The following is a 14,739-nucleotide window of genomic DNA, read 5'->3' as shown; positions in this document are numbered from 1 at the left end:
AGTGCTGGTGTTTTAAAGAGATTCAGGGCAGGGCTGGAGGGGAGCCGGAGATGTCGAGGTTTGTTCAGCTGCTCATCTCATTGTCTTTTCTTCTTTTTTTTTCAGTTTTCTTGCTGCGGTGGTGACGAGTACCGGGACTGGGCGGTGAACCAATACCACTGGTGCAACGGCAGCGGGCCTCTGGCGTGCGGGGTGCCCTACACCTGCTGCATCAGGAAGGTAAGGCGGGCAAACCACAAAAAGTGCCTTTATTTCCCTCAATATTTCAGCAAAACCCCCTCTTCCAGGTGGTTATTATTGCGTATTTCTGCGCTATAGGGTTTCTTGTACACTGCAAAGTGGCTTGAGACACTAAAGAAACTAAATATATATATATGGGCTGCACTGTATTTTAGTCATCGTAACGTAGAATAAATACCAAAGCCCTGCACTATTAATTGCGTTTGTATCATGATGAGGAGTTGTTAGAGCTGCCGAATTCCTGGTTTTCCACCTAACACGTGAAATATTCTGTTGAGACTGAGCTAAGCGCTCTGACACCGTCTCATTTAATACAACCGGCCACCTCGTTTCAGTCAACCTGACGCACGCTGTGGATAAAGCACTAGGAGCTGGGCCAAGGTAGGGGGGAAAAAAAGCACAAATATCCCTGGTCGCTGCACCAGAAATGCTGTAAACGCTGCTAAAAAGGATTTGTTAAGCATAATCCTGGGAGCAAAACCTCCTCGGGGTTCAGAGCATCAGTGTTGCCTTGTCAGTCTGGTATTGTTGGTGGATTTTTAATGGAAAAAGAGGGAAATCTGTGGTGTCTTAATTATCGTGGAAGTCTGACTTGCAAATCAGCTGCAAAAATAGTTGTCATCTCTAATCAGGGTCTTGATTAAGAATCTTAAAGCTCCTGAAGATGGAATTAGAAATTCATGTGTTGTCCTCTTGTGTTATGAGTGAGGATGTGCTGGAGAGAGTCAAGTGCTTTTTTTAGTATTTTTACACTCCCCACAGTTTTGGGTGACGATTTGGCAAACAAAAGTGCATCAGGTGGTACTGAAGGTACAAGAATCACAGATGATTAATATAGTAAAGTAAGAAATAAGGCAACTTTTTGCCTTCCTGTTGCAACGAGCTGGGTCTGGAGGATGCTCTAGCGTAGGACAAGAGGGAAAGTCCACAGTAAATCCTCGACATTCTTTTCAAGAATTAAAGCCCATGAATGCGGTTGTGACAGCCAGTGTGGTTTTATGGGATGTAAGACCTCACCAAACGCATCTAAATCTCCCTGAGAAATGAAACCCGTTCTTGCGGAGAGCAGTAATGAGGTAAATAGATGTAGCCTCATTCTTCAGAGACGTGATTTTTGGCACCACGTGGCCCTTTTGCTTAAGAAATCATCCCGATGCGATATTAATAGTACATGAAATGGATTAAGAGAGCCAGCTCCCTTGGGAGTGCGCTGCTGTCTGCGACATAAAACAAACTAATAAAAATTTAGTTTAAACAAGAGAGCAAACCCCTTGTAATTGCATTTACCGCAAGCTCCAGCACATCTCTGTATGTAGCTATTTGCTGATATTGCGAAGTTGTTGTAGGGGTTTTCCTTGCGGGCTGAGAAGGTGGGAAAGTGCCTCGGGATGAAGAAGGTACCTGTGTGTGATACTCTGGACATGTGTATGAGCATTTCTGTGTTTGGTAGAGATGAACACGGTGGTCTCGCTGCTCTGAAAAACCTTTTTATTATATCAACCAGTTATAAATCTACTGGCAAGAAACCCTTCTTGTGTCCTCCTTCTTGATTTGTGGCTTCGTGGATGAAAGAAGGAGAGAGAAGCATCATTTTCTCTTAGAAACCCTTTGAGATTTAGGTAGAGAAATGCTGGAAGATGTCATTTGAAAATGTAATATTGTGGAAAGAACAAAAGATGCTGATAGGAGCGAGCTTGGCTGAAGGAAGGAGCATGAAACATGGATTAGGAGGTTGGTTGCAAGATGTTTTCCACTCGTCATTAAAAACAGCTATAAAACCATCCTGCTTTCCAAGAAAAGACTTTTTCTGTTACAAGACTCTCCAAGAACTTTGTGTTCCACCTTCCAGGGCAGGCTGAGTTGCGTTAATGAGAGCGGACATCCCCCAAAAATGCCCGGGGTAGTTTCAAGAGTCTCATCTCTGAGGTCGTAGACCTTAAAATCTCCCCAAGAAGAAGGAATATGGGCAAATATGCACCTGCCTGAGGGTGTGAGGTTGGATTCTTATCTCTAAGTGCTTTTCTAAATGTTTTTGAGGCGCTTGTGCCTCCTCCCGGGCAGCCGCAGCGGCTCCGAACCCCTTGTGAAGTGTCACCGCTGGCTTTTGGCACTGATTTTGGGGGAGAAAAAGCAGTTGGTTGGATGAAAAGTGCAAGGATTTGCAGTCTTCTGCCCTCGGTGGGTTTTAAATGTCTCCTTTGTGATCCCTGAAGGCATCAAAATGCATTCTGGAAGAATAAAGGCTTCTGCCTGGTTTTCTGTTAGAAATTTCGATTCAGCTCTGACCTTCTCTTCACGCAAGACTCTGATAAAAGTCGATCAAGGCTAAAACCTCAACTTTTCTGTATTCCACACTTGTCCCAAATACAAGGGAATTATTCGAACAGATGGACAGGACTGGAGACAACCGAGATACTCTTGGTTATTTAATGCAAGAAGGAAGAAAAGTGGTGATGAATTTGTGCCGTAACTGGATGCATTCCGACAATGAGCCCCATAGAAAACGATGGTGTTTCACTGGCACGAGTCCTGTGATATCCATGAAAGTGAGTCTGAAGAGCAAGGACAACTGAAAGCTAGCAAGAAAAATGGTTTATTTTAAAATGTAAACCAAATAGACGGATCCTTGCTCATGTACACTTTCCTTTACACCACTATAGGTGACAGCATTTACTGTAAGAACGTTGCATATTCCTGACACTGAATATTTCCCATTTCGCCGCCCCAACCCTGACTGAAATCTCTCTGAGTGACGCTGACGGGTGTTTTGCTGCCGATCTCCACGTTTTACGTGCGCAGGGACTAATTAGTCTCCTTAACGATGCTGGGTTCGTAAACAGTGTCTTGAAGCGATGGGATTTTCAACAGCGCTGTGGGTAACATGGTAGGTACAGCAGCTCTTGGTTGGGTATCGCCGAAATAATTTCCCTGCCAGTTACAGGAGGAACAAGCTGCAGCTTTACGCTGGAGTCTGGCCGGAGCTGCACATTTCTTGCAGGAAAGTATAATTTGCGCCTAAATGTGCACATCTCACTTTTTCATGTCTGTGCCTCCAAAGCACAAGATGTTTTTGTTTTGTTGTCCGGGAGCTTTTACTACTCGTCAAAAACATCTTTCTGAGAGCGTCATCATTTCAGCACGTTATTATTTTATGGGCACAAGGCGCCATTAGAAATACATGGTGTTATGGAAGCTGCTGTTTGATCCATAAAACAAGCCAAAAAAACCCAAAAAAACCCATCAGAAGATCGATCCCGAGAGGTGCAAAGTGCCCAGGTAGCTCAGGATGTGCCAGCATTACTCTCTGGCTTTGCTTTTTTGGGGGGGATGAGCAATAATCAGTTTTATAACCCAAAATGTACCGCATTCCATCCTGACAGAAGCAGAGGAATAAGATTTTGTTTTATTTTATTTTATAAAAGTCCTGAATAGCAGCGTTCGGCCCGGATTTCTCTCATTAGCAGTAGCTCTTGAAAGGTTTTTGTTGGTCAGCAAAGATCTAAGCTTTGGGGATGTCTAAAATCCTCAGGTTTCTCCCCAAAGTGCTGGGATACTTCAAGGAAATACCCCTTTGATTTCTGGAGAGCCCAATACATTTGATTCCCTGTATTATCAAGGAGAGACACGACTAAAGGTGTTAAAACAGGTGGTTGGAATTAAACAAGGAGAAAATCAAGAGAACGTTTTGCTCAGTGCTCATGTGACATGAAACTGGTCCTGGCTCAAATCATTGCAAAAGCCTTAGGGACACCTGAGCATCCTCTGAAACGGCATAAACCAAAGAGAAAAAGTTTTTTAAAAAAATAATTTGAAAAAAACAGTATTTTGCTGACGTGCATGGTTTCAGCATCGCGCTTGGGCAAAAAGGAGCCCGTGGTAGCAAAGCGAGGTTTGAATCAAGATATCTGCATGAGCTCTTAAATTTCTTTCCTTTTTATTCTTATTTCTTTTATCTTAAACCCTTCGGCTTCCTCCGAGCTAAGTCTATTTGCCAATTCTCTGTCCGCAGGTCCCTGAAGGGGTCATTAACACCCTGTGTGGATACCGGACACTCAACAAAGAGGTAACGTCAGCTTTTTCCTTCGTACACACAAGATTTTGCTTCTCCTTCCCCAAAACCCCTAAAATCAACGTGATATCTGCAGGTAAATTCTTCCCCCTCAAGGCTGGCTGTTACTGCAGCTGGATATAAATTCATTTTTATTGCTTTTCCCTGGCATCTCGGCATGTCGTGACAGGTTTGGGTGGTCCCTGCAGGCTTTGATGTGGCTTTTCTGGATCAGCCCCAGGAAATTCTGGTCCGGAGCTGTGTTTTGAGGCTCGTGGGTGGGACAGAAGCTGATTTTTGAGGCTTTCGGGCATGACCGCGGGGCTGTGTCACAGCAGAGCTGCAGTATCTCCATGCATATGGCCCATAGCTCCCAGGGACGTTTTTTTGGCAAGAAAACCCAGGGAAAGCTCCAATCCAATAAATCAATTCCCGAACGCTTCTCGTGCAACTCCGGCTTGCAAGAAGGCGCGAACGTAAGAAATAACATCTCCCCAAAAACCCAAGATCTCGATGAAAACTGTGACGCTTCTCTCCGCTCTGCTCCAGCGCCTGGAGCTGCTCGACGTGATCCACGTGCGCGGCTGCATCCACGCCGTGGGGCTGTGGCTCAAAGACAACTTCGAGGCCACTCTGGGCATCGTTTGCTCCCTGCTGCTTCCACAGGTACGTGGCGCATCCCACCAGTGTCCTCTCAGCGTCTCTTGTTGCACTGGAGGAGGAAAAGAATTCATTTTTTATGTTTTCCCCTTCCATTTACACTTAGAGATCTGTGTCTTGCATAGGAAAAGACAAGAGCGCTTTCTAGAGCATCCACAGCAGAATTAAGCTTATGACTGTGGTGCTGGCTGGCTTGTAACTCGCTCCTGAAATCTAATTATTGATCAAGTAATAGCATCTAAAAGCAAGGCATGCATATGTTAGCACGGCGAATCCTTTTATATTAGTTTTTACAGCTCTCTTCAAATAGAGCATAAATATTAACTAAAAAAACCCCTACCATAATCTTAAGTTTAGCAGGATTTGCTGTGCCTCATAAAATCCGTTTCCCATTAATGGTGCCTGAGGATCCAAGTGACGTTCTTGCACAAGTAATTAAAGTCTCCATCAGAGATGCTCGATACGGAGAGAAATTTGGGGTTGCAGCTGGGGCTGCCCCTTTGCAACACTGTCAGCATTGTGCCAGCAACGGGGTGAATATCTCCCTTAGAGCTTTCCAGAATCATTTTTGACAAAACTTTGGAGATTTAGGGTTGATTTGATCGGGGTTTTTAATTCCTTTTGAGACTCGCAAACAGGAGCCTTCTTTTTATCTCATTGGGTGTAACATTGGGTTTGCTGCTGGAGGCATTTGCTGATGCTTTCCAGATATGGGGTTTTATCTAAACGGGAGTGAAATTATTTTTATTTTTTGATGTGTTTCCGCTTGCAGTGAAAGGGAGAATAGCGGCTGAATAAAGCAGAAGCTGCTGGGGTAATATGTGGTGTGTTGAGCCGGTTTTTCAAAGGCTGGACTTTCCTCTTGAGCTCTCAGATGGTCCAAATGTAAAACCGAGGCGGGGGAGCAGTTTGTGATGCTTTTCCAAAGCCTTTCTGCTGTGTTCCCACCAGGAACAGGCACAAAAAAGGAGTGAGAAGGTGCCGTAAGAGATGCGACCGCTTCCATCTGCCTTGCAGGGCGTTGAGAGCCCATTACGGGAGCTGCCTGTTGCGTTACCCATTAACCCAACGTGATGCTCTTAACTGGGAAGGACGGGGAGCAAAACCAGCGCTGGCGAGGAGGGTTGCTGAGCCTTGATGAATATCAAGTGCTTTTGAGCAAGCGTTGTGATTTTTCCGGCGTGCCGTTAAACGCTCTTCAGATGAAGAACCTCGTTCTTCCCATCTGCTCACGATTTCCAGGTTTTAAATATAAATCGGTTTTGATTCTGGCAAGTTTGGGAGGGAATTAGGTTCTAAATGGCCGTCTGCGTTGCCAGGAGCTATCAGCCCAGAAACAGCTTCGTCCCCAGCATCTGTCAGCAGAATGAGTGAGAATATTGTCCCTAAATTGCCGAGCCAAGGGAAAAGAATTGGCACCGTTGACATGGGGAGGTGATAATTCTTTGAATTTTAGGAAGAGTGAATGTATTGGCCTGTCCCGTCTTTGGCCCAATTTGTCACGTTCTGCACAGGACTTGTTCTTCTCCGTGGAGCTGCAAACCACCTTGGTTGGAAACTTGCAGGATTCTGGGGAGAAGGTTGGGACCGTGGTCCACGTCCCGAGTCCAGCTTTGGGTTTTGCTCAATTTTCCTCAACGTGTTGTTTGTTTTTCCTTAGGATCAAACTTCAGCTGCGGCTGTGGTGATGAGCAGCTTGGGGGCTCAAACGTCGGGGTTTGAGCTCGGCTGGTGTTCATCATCCAAGTGCCCGAGATTATTCTATTATTTATGATTCTATTATCGCGCTCTGAACTGCCTGAAAGGGGCTTGGAGCCAGGGGGGGTCGGGCTCTGCTCCCAACGAACAAGCGCCAGGACCAGAGGAAATGGCCTCAAGTTGCGCCAGGGGAGGTTGAGGTTGGATCTGGGGAACAATTTCTTCCCCAAAGGGCTGTCAGGCATTGGAACAGGCTGCCCAGGGCAGTGCTGGAGTCACTATCCCTGGAGGGGTTGGACAGACGGAGATGAGGTTCTCAGGACATGGGGCAGTGCCAAGGGTGGGTTATGGGTGGACTCGGTGATCTCAAAAGGCTTTTCCAACCCAAATGATTCTCTGATTCTATTTGTGCTTGGATTTGGGGTGAACAACCGGCTCTTCTGGGGCAGAACCAAGGACACAAGAAAAGTTTGGGCTGTTTTAGAGTGTTTGCGGTGAGCGGCTGATTATTTCTCTCCTCTTTGTCTTTCCATCACGCTCAGATGTGAGAAACCATCAAATTTTGTCTTTCCATCACGCAGGATGGGCTGCTCGGCTTTGCGTTCTCACGCCTACAGGCGTCTGTCTGATTGCGTTTGGGGAAAGCTCTAAATCTGTTGTGTCCTGGTGGGTCTTGAACTGATTTAACAAGTGAAGAGACAGGGAAAAATCCTGCCCAGGTACATCCCCATGTGGCAACCAACCTCCCTCCCCGCTGGTGCAAGGCAGAGGGAGTTTATCATTTTATGATTGCTCTTAAATCATGAACGTCTCTGCCTTTTTTTTCAATAAGCCATCAAGCAATGGGAAAAAAAATAATAATCCCATTTTAGGAGCGGGGAAGCCATTGTGTTCATTTGTCTTACTTCATTCAGAGCGAAGCATAAACGCACCGACTCAATTATTTTCCTGCCTTTGCAGAATACCTTTTAATTCTCTTTTTTCCCTCCTATGTTTCATTCTTCAGTAATAATTCCATCTCCTCGCCCTTCTCCTCAGCCAAGCTGCCGACCAAGGCCAAGCTGTGATGCATTTCCTATTGCTCTCAAGAAGACGTTTTAATTTAGTTGCTGGCACTCGATGGCAAATTCACGTCGTGGCCTCGTACCAGTTGTGTTTAATTATGGAGCAACTCCAGATCTTTCAGCAGGCACAGCAAAGCACATCAATTTGTTTTATACGGGCTGCATCCTTCCCTTCCCTGCCTCTAGGAAGATTATCTGAGGAGTTTACATCATGTTTTTGTAGTTAAAATAAGCCAAATAACCTCATGTGTTGCTCTTTCCCCTTTGCTGTGCCCACACAGCAACTTTTATATTGACTTCAGTGAAAATATCTCCAACTTCTCCATCCCCATATCCTTGCAGATGGGATTTCATCCCATTTTCCGACGGGATTTCGTCCTCCTGGGCAAAGTGTAGATGTAGCTGCTGTAATCAGGTAGAAACAAGTTATGAAAAAGCTCTTAAAGCCCTTTTTCTCCATCCTAAAGAAGCAGAAAGTGGCACAAGTCCAATTTAAAAGGAAAAAAAATCTCGGAAAGGTCACTCTCAAGGGTTAGTATCTGTCAGCTCTGCGGTAAATTATTGCTGCCTCCATTTCACATTAATATTTCATCTCCATTGGGAGCAGCTGGAGTAATATGGCATCATTGTAGACGTAGATGTTCCCTCCTAAGAGTATAAATCCCGAAAATCAACTATTTCAATCCTCAAACCTGCGGCGTTAGACCCGCGAGGTGCATTTTGCGAGTTGGCATCTTCATCTCTCGGTGATAGTCACGTTAAACGTTTCCTTGCATAAAAGGCTTTGTATTGCCAAAGTTCCCTTTTTCCTTGCAAGATTAGTTTGTATTTTGTTCGCTTTTTAATACCCAAGTTGCTCCAGGGGCTGGAAGGTGGTTTATTCTCCAGCAGCCGACGTGCGCTTAATGTAGTAGAAAAGGAGAATAAAAGATTTTTCCATCTACAGTCCATGACCTCTCCGAAAGCCTGGTCTATAAATATCAATTTATGGCAAGAAAAGCCAATAAAAGTTAAATGCTTGCCTTTTACTTGATTAACTCAGGGAAAGCTTGAAACAATTCAACTCTTGCGTTGAACAGAATCCAGTTTTATAACCACGCAAATGGGCAGAGGCCTCTGGAACTGGGCGCACACAACTTTTGCAAAAAGGGGTTTTCTTTGCAGAAAGTTTTGCTTGCAGAAGCCCCTTGTTGGGCTGATGGTTTATTTTCTCAGTGGCCAGAGTTGGTTTTGTCAGCGCTATGTGGTTAATCACTCGGCCGCCCTGCGAAGGCTCTTGAGCATTGTTTCGTTGCTATTTTCTGTCTTGTGATTTTTGCCCTTGTTTAAGCAAAACCCAAACGGAGCTTTGCAGGTTTGTTTGCCTGGGAAAATGCGACTGGAGGGGCTGAGCTCCTTTTGCGTGCTCTTCAAGGGCCCAAAATGCAACGTTTTCACCCCAAACCAAGCCACTGGTCACATCTACACATGCATAGACACATCCCTAAGGGAAAATCGCTTTTCCCAGACCTTTTTCTTATATAATCATGTGAAAATGAGCATTTGAGCCCTTTAATCCTTTGCTTCCAAAAATATTCCTGATTCCAAGCGTGTTTCCTTTTGCCAGACGAGCCATCAATCAACAAGCAACGAGGATATTGCAATTAAATCTCCGCCAGATCAGCCCCGATGAGATCTGTTCCTAATGCAAAAGCATTAAATGCAAAAAAACAAGCAGAGCTGCTATGAGACAGTGAGCAAAGCTGGGCTTGGTAAGGATGGAGCCGAGCACTAAAAAGCCTCGGAATAAATGTTACAGCACCTCCATGGGAGACAAGAATAGGTGGTTTGTGTCTGGCAGAAGTTTCTATGCTGCACCAGAACCACAGCAATTGGAGCGTAGCCTCGAATACTTGGATATATTTATAAATATTGTATATATTTAACTTCCTCAAGTGCTAGAAGAGAAGGAATAACCATTAGTTGCATTAAAGCATCCCAAATTCCCATATTAAATATTCGACCGACACCTGTATCTTAATCACAACGTAGTGCCCGACTCTGATTAGTGTCACTGTTCTAAATTGGCTAGAAAGAATAGCAGGTCAGGAACTAAATAAGTGAGGGTTTAATTTGCTTTTTGAGCTTTTAAATAGAGAAAACTCAAGGGGCTTCCAGTAGCAGGGACTTGCAGGCACCCCTAGGAGCCTTCTAGGATTAAATGAGCATTTATAATTGGGGCTTAAACCAAAAAATAATCAGATTGCCTTTGCCTGGCCGCGTGTCCCCGTGTGGTTTTGCTGGGGAAGGGACAGGAGGAAAACAAACAAAATGTTTGATAAAGCGACGGTTTGAAAAGCTGTGAGTGATTAATGGGTTTTATTTCCTTGTCCTCCCAGGTGGCTTGAAAGCATCATCCAGCCCCTGGGAGTCTGAGACTAAATCCCTGCGAGTTTTTGCTCTGGAGTGCTGATATTTTATTTTCTGTCTGAGAGACATAAATTTTCTTTAGATGCTTGGGTGGGTTGATGGGGAGAATTCATGGCTGGTCCTCACAGACATCCCTGGTCTGAAAATGAAGACGTAGAAGTTCCTTACCCTAAATGTGGTGTGTTTGGGCCAGACTTAAGCCGGGCTTTTCCAGGGAGAGCTGGAGATCAAGGTCTGGAGCTGCAGTTGGTCTTCAGTGCAAAATACCAGTTTGGATCGAGCTGCTACTGGGAGGAGCTGGAGAGGTGGGAAATGGCAGCAGACATCCTCCCACTTTTTATTTTGCTGTGCATTTAGATATTCTGCTTTAAAAAAACAACAAAGCAACAGGTTATCTCCTTCCTGGTGCAAGGTTGCGTGCTTATTCCCAAATAATATCATCTGTGGGGCTTTGGGTGCCACCGAATTACAGTAGCAAAGCAAAATGCAACCTAAGCAGTCCAATTGCTGTTGGGCTATCAGTGCAAAAATGATATCTTTATACAGATAGATAAAATCATATTGTGATTTCCCAGTGGGCCTTGGATGCTTTATTGATTCCCTCGGTACGCAAAGGATTTGTTTTCTGCTCTCGCGTGCTGTAAAAACAGCTACGGGATGATCTCGTACCCCCGTGCAAACCCTGTGCAGTTCAATCCCGTGGCAAACAGCTCAGAAAGCAGCAGAGCGGAACCCTCCTGGTTTCTGTTCTTCCCTCAACGCCAGAAAATAAAGGCAATTTTCTAACTTTACATGACCCACAAGTAGTAACTCCCACGCAGTTCCCCCGTTGCTCGCCAGTGATACCATCACGAGGGGGTGCGAGCCAGGGGAGAAAAGCAGCTTTTAAGTATTTTTCGCCTCCGGTTTGCTACATTTTGTGAACACGCTCCTCTGCAATAACGCCTTCCTTCATATCGCACCGCAGTGAAATCAGCGATCGCGTTAGGAGCCTCTTTTCTTTGGGAAAACACGGTGCCCTTGGTGCTGCAGATATTGAACGCATCTATATTCCTGACAGCTTGTTATGTTTTCATTAAGCGAAAGAGGAAATTTCGAGGCGAGCTGGAATGGAAGGTGGTTCATAACTCAGAGGAGAGCGAAGGACTCGGGGTAATTTTATTCTGTTCGAGAAATTCCCAATTTAACACGGATGCTGCGTCGGGAGGAGCAGGAGGGACGACGTCCCCAGACCTGGCTGGTTTTGCAGAATTGGATCCGTTTGCATTCCATCAATTGTAAACACAAATCTGTTCTGAATTCCCGTTTGATTTAGGGAGGAAAAAATAACAAGCCTGCCTGAAAAATTGTCATTTCAAAGGCTTTGGCACTCTTGGTCCTTTCAGCAGCGGGATTTTAATCTGCCCAGTGATGACATCCTAATAGAAGCAAACGATGCTAAAGCTTGACATGCGTTTAAATAGTATTTAAAAACTTTTAAATACTTAAAGGCTTTGCTGTTGAATACGGATTATCACAATCTTATTATCGGGATGCACATCGGGGGGCTGCTCTGAGGTTCATGGAAAGGTGGAGATGTCTCCGAGCATCATCCGACCACCCTTGTCCTCCTGCATCCCAGCTTTTGGGGACCAAAGAGCGGGCAGATTTGGGGCAAGAAAGCAGGACCCCGGCTGGCGTTTCCATGAAAAAATCTTTGATTTTGTTATTTTTTGCATCTCCACCAAACACGACCGAGTCTAATTTTGGCATCGCGCACGTTCTTGGGGAGAAAATGCGTCTCATGCACGTTGAATCAGAGATGAACATGTCTCCATATACAGAATGAAATCATTTTCCAAGCGCTGGGGAAGGAGCTGCCAGCTGAGATGGTTCAATGATCCACAGCACGGCAGGGAATATTTTGAGGGCAGCGGGGAGCGACTCAGGTACGGATGCCGAAGTTACTGGAGCTGTCAGATAACCTGATTTTGGGTCGTTTTATAACAAAAGGAGATGCTGAGATGTTTCTGGAACTTGATTTTTCTTTCAGCATCTGCGGTCGTCTTTCCCTAACGGTGCGAATCCAGCATTTCTGTAATTCCCGCAATCGGGAAAGCCCTGCTGGCTGTAACCGCGCTGCTTCCTCATCTGTTCTTTGGGTGATTAATCTGATTATCAATAATTAGCTGGAATGCCAAATAAGCAGGATGCTCTTTGCAAATCAGTGGGTGCAATCGGGAAGGTGGGACAGGGACAAGCCCCAGCTGAGGACTTTGGGGAAGGGTTCTCCGTGTTGGGACGTGATTTTCTGCTCCTTCTGCCTTGTCGATCTGGGGGGTCCCCTCAGGACCCACCTCCGGGTTAATTTGAGCAGGAAAAATAAATATTGAACCGGTTTGGGGCAGCTTCTGTGTGAGGCACAGGCTGCTCGTGAGGATGGCAGCGACGTTCTTCAGCTCCGAAAGGCAAATTAACGCATGCCGGTGATGTTTGTGTTTGTCTGTTTGCTTTCGGCAAATTTATGCGATTTGCTTTTTCCCTGTGGAGTTTTTGCCTCTGTTTCCTGCAGCCTCCTCTGAGCAAACACTTTCCCCTTTCCACTATGGGATAAAATGGTCCCTAATTTAAGGTGCGTTACAACCCTTTGCTCTTACCCCCATATATCTTTCACTTAATGGATCGATCAGGACCCAGAGAAATGATTAATAATATTTTTCAGCTCCAAAACCAATGTGCCGCAACAGCACAGGAGGTTCCAGCTGATGGATGATACAGGTGCAGCTGAGTTAGTTATTGACTTTTTGTTGCAAGGAAAGGATATACAGAAAAAAAACGTTAACTACGAGCCTCAGAGATGAGAGGAAAAGCCCCGAGGCTCAAGATGCTCTCATCCTCCTCCATCCCTTCTCATGCATTGAAAATATCTATAAAGCTGCGGTTCGTATCCTGGTGCCAATGCCGTGGTATCCCGAAGCATCTGGGGCTTATAAACCTGAATTTTAAGGATCAGTAGTCAAGCTGGGTAAAGGGTTAGTACAAAATATGTAGCTTGTGCTGAAAGTGCTCTGATTGTCGCCGTCCCAACACCCTGATTGTCGCCGTCCCAGCGCTCTGATTGTCACCACGTCCCTCATCAGCGCCTGGTCTGCAAATAGCTCCCGGCGACGGCTTTATCGCCTCATCATCGTAGCCACTGCGAAAGGAGACGTCAGCTGAAATCAAAGCAATGTGCTTGACATCTTTTGCTGATGAAAATGCCTTTTTTTTTTTTTAGTTCTGCTGAAGATTTAAAGCTTATTTTTAATTCCCCGACAGCCAGCAGGGTGATGGTCAATAACCCGTGTGGCACCACGCTTGCAGCAATATCCTGATTTTAGCAGAGCCCGGATCTCCGCCTCTCTCTTCGCGATGCTCGTGGTGATGTCCAACTAATCCACAACCCGCTGTCCGGGCTGATGTGACTAATCGTGAGACGGACGTGGCCGTTAATGAGTTTAGCAACGAGCCTGTTGCTTTGGCAGATTTTTACTGATTCTCGTTCTCTTTTCTTGTAGCCACACTGGGAAGTTGAGCTCACAGCATCCGTCACTGTGAAAAGCCCTCAGGGACAGGGTGATGCGACTAATAGCGGTTTTAATCATTATTTTGCAGGCGATCGGCCTCGTGATGGCTTGGCTGTATTGGAAGAAGCTCGACGAGATCTACGCCAAGCTGGATGCCGTCGACTTCAGGATCCTGGAGACGCGGGATTTGAGTTTCGGGGCGCTGGACCTGAGCGGCGCGGGCTGGTGCTGGTGCCTGCCCAGGGAAGGGGGTTACGTCCCCGTCAGCGCCGAGGATGAGGAGGAAGGGACCGCCCGCCGCAGCAAAGTGTGAGAAGGACCGAAAAGCAGCTTGGAGCGAAGCTCTTAGGGCGTCAAACGTGGAAATAACGTGATTTATCTTCTCAGGGTCAGGAGGTACTTGGGGAGAAACTGCAAAATGACACTGGAAGGGTTATAAAAAATACAATGTACTGTGCGGGCACACGAGCTCCCCGGGTTCTTTTTTGCTGTTTTGACATTTTGAAGTGTTTGTACATCTTATTGGGGTTGGGGTTTTTTTATGGAATAAATGTGACTTCTGTTGTGTTTTGCAAAGTCGCTCTCACTCGCTGCGTGCCAGTCAGGCCATGGGGAGGGACGTAGCGTTTTGGCGTATCTTTATAATTATATTTAGCCCCATCTCCTGAAAAATCGTGATTTTATGGTAGATTCTCAAATGTGCCCAGCCCCCAGGTGTGTCCAGGCCCCAGAAAATCACAGCTAAAGGCAAAAACTAAGCAGATTGCTCTGCAGAGCTTTTCCAAAGGGCTTTTCCAGGATTAAAATCCCCAGGGAGGCACAACTTGCATCTTCTGGAGCAAGACGGCTGTTTGGGCAAGGAAAACCCAATTTCTGAAGTTTTCCAGCCCTTCCCCATGACCTGTGGCTTCAGTTTTTATCCCCAGGCAAGGAAAAGGAGAGCTTGGCCATTTTAAAAGAGAAGACGGGTTTATTTTGGCAATGCGCTGCCTCTGGGATGGCGATAACCCCCCTCTGCTGGACGCCGATCTCTAATGACTAGGTAAGGAACGACCCTTTATAATTTTTAATTTTT

General features: G+C 45.7%; 1 protein-coding gene across 1 annotated transcript in view; it reads left to right on the top strand.

Moving 5' to 3' along the window:
• LOC135998545 (tetraspanin-15-like) overlaps positions 1 to 14,149 on the top strand; it is a 39,577-nt gene extending 25,428 nt beyond the window's left edge. Inside the window, exons 5-8 of the mRNA XM_065651766.1 lie at positions 106 to 219; positions 4,250 to 4,303; positions 4,838 to 4,954; positions 13,753 to 14,149. Coding sequence (XP_065507838.1) covers positions 106 to 219; positions 4,250 to 4,303; positions 4,838 to 4,954; positions 13,753 to 13,977 — 510 coding nt within the window. The 3' untranslated portion in view covers positions 13,978 to 14,149. The remainder of the gene's footprint in view (positions 1 to 105; positions 220 to 4,249; positions 4,304 to 4,837; positions 4,955 to 13,752) is intronic.
• Positions 14,150 to 14,739: the final 590 nt, after the last annotated feature.

The sequence above is a fragment of the Caloenas nicobarica genome, chromosome 25 (genome assembly GCF_036013445.1).
Source record: "Caloenas nicobarica isolate bCalNic1 chromosome 25, bCalNic1.hap1, whole genome shotgun sequence".
Lineage (NCBI taxonomy): Eukaryota > Metazoa > Chordata > Aves > Columbiformes > Columbidae > Caloenas > Caloenas nicobarica.
The sequence above is the reverse complement of the archived record's forward strand: the minus strand, read 5'-3'. Positions and strand labels throughout refer to the sequence as shown.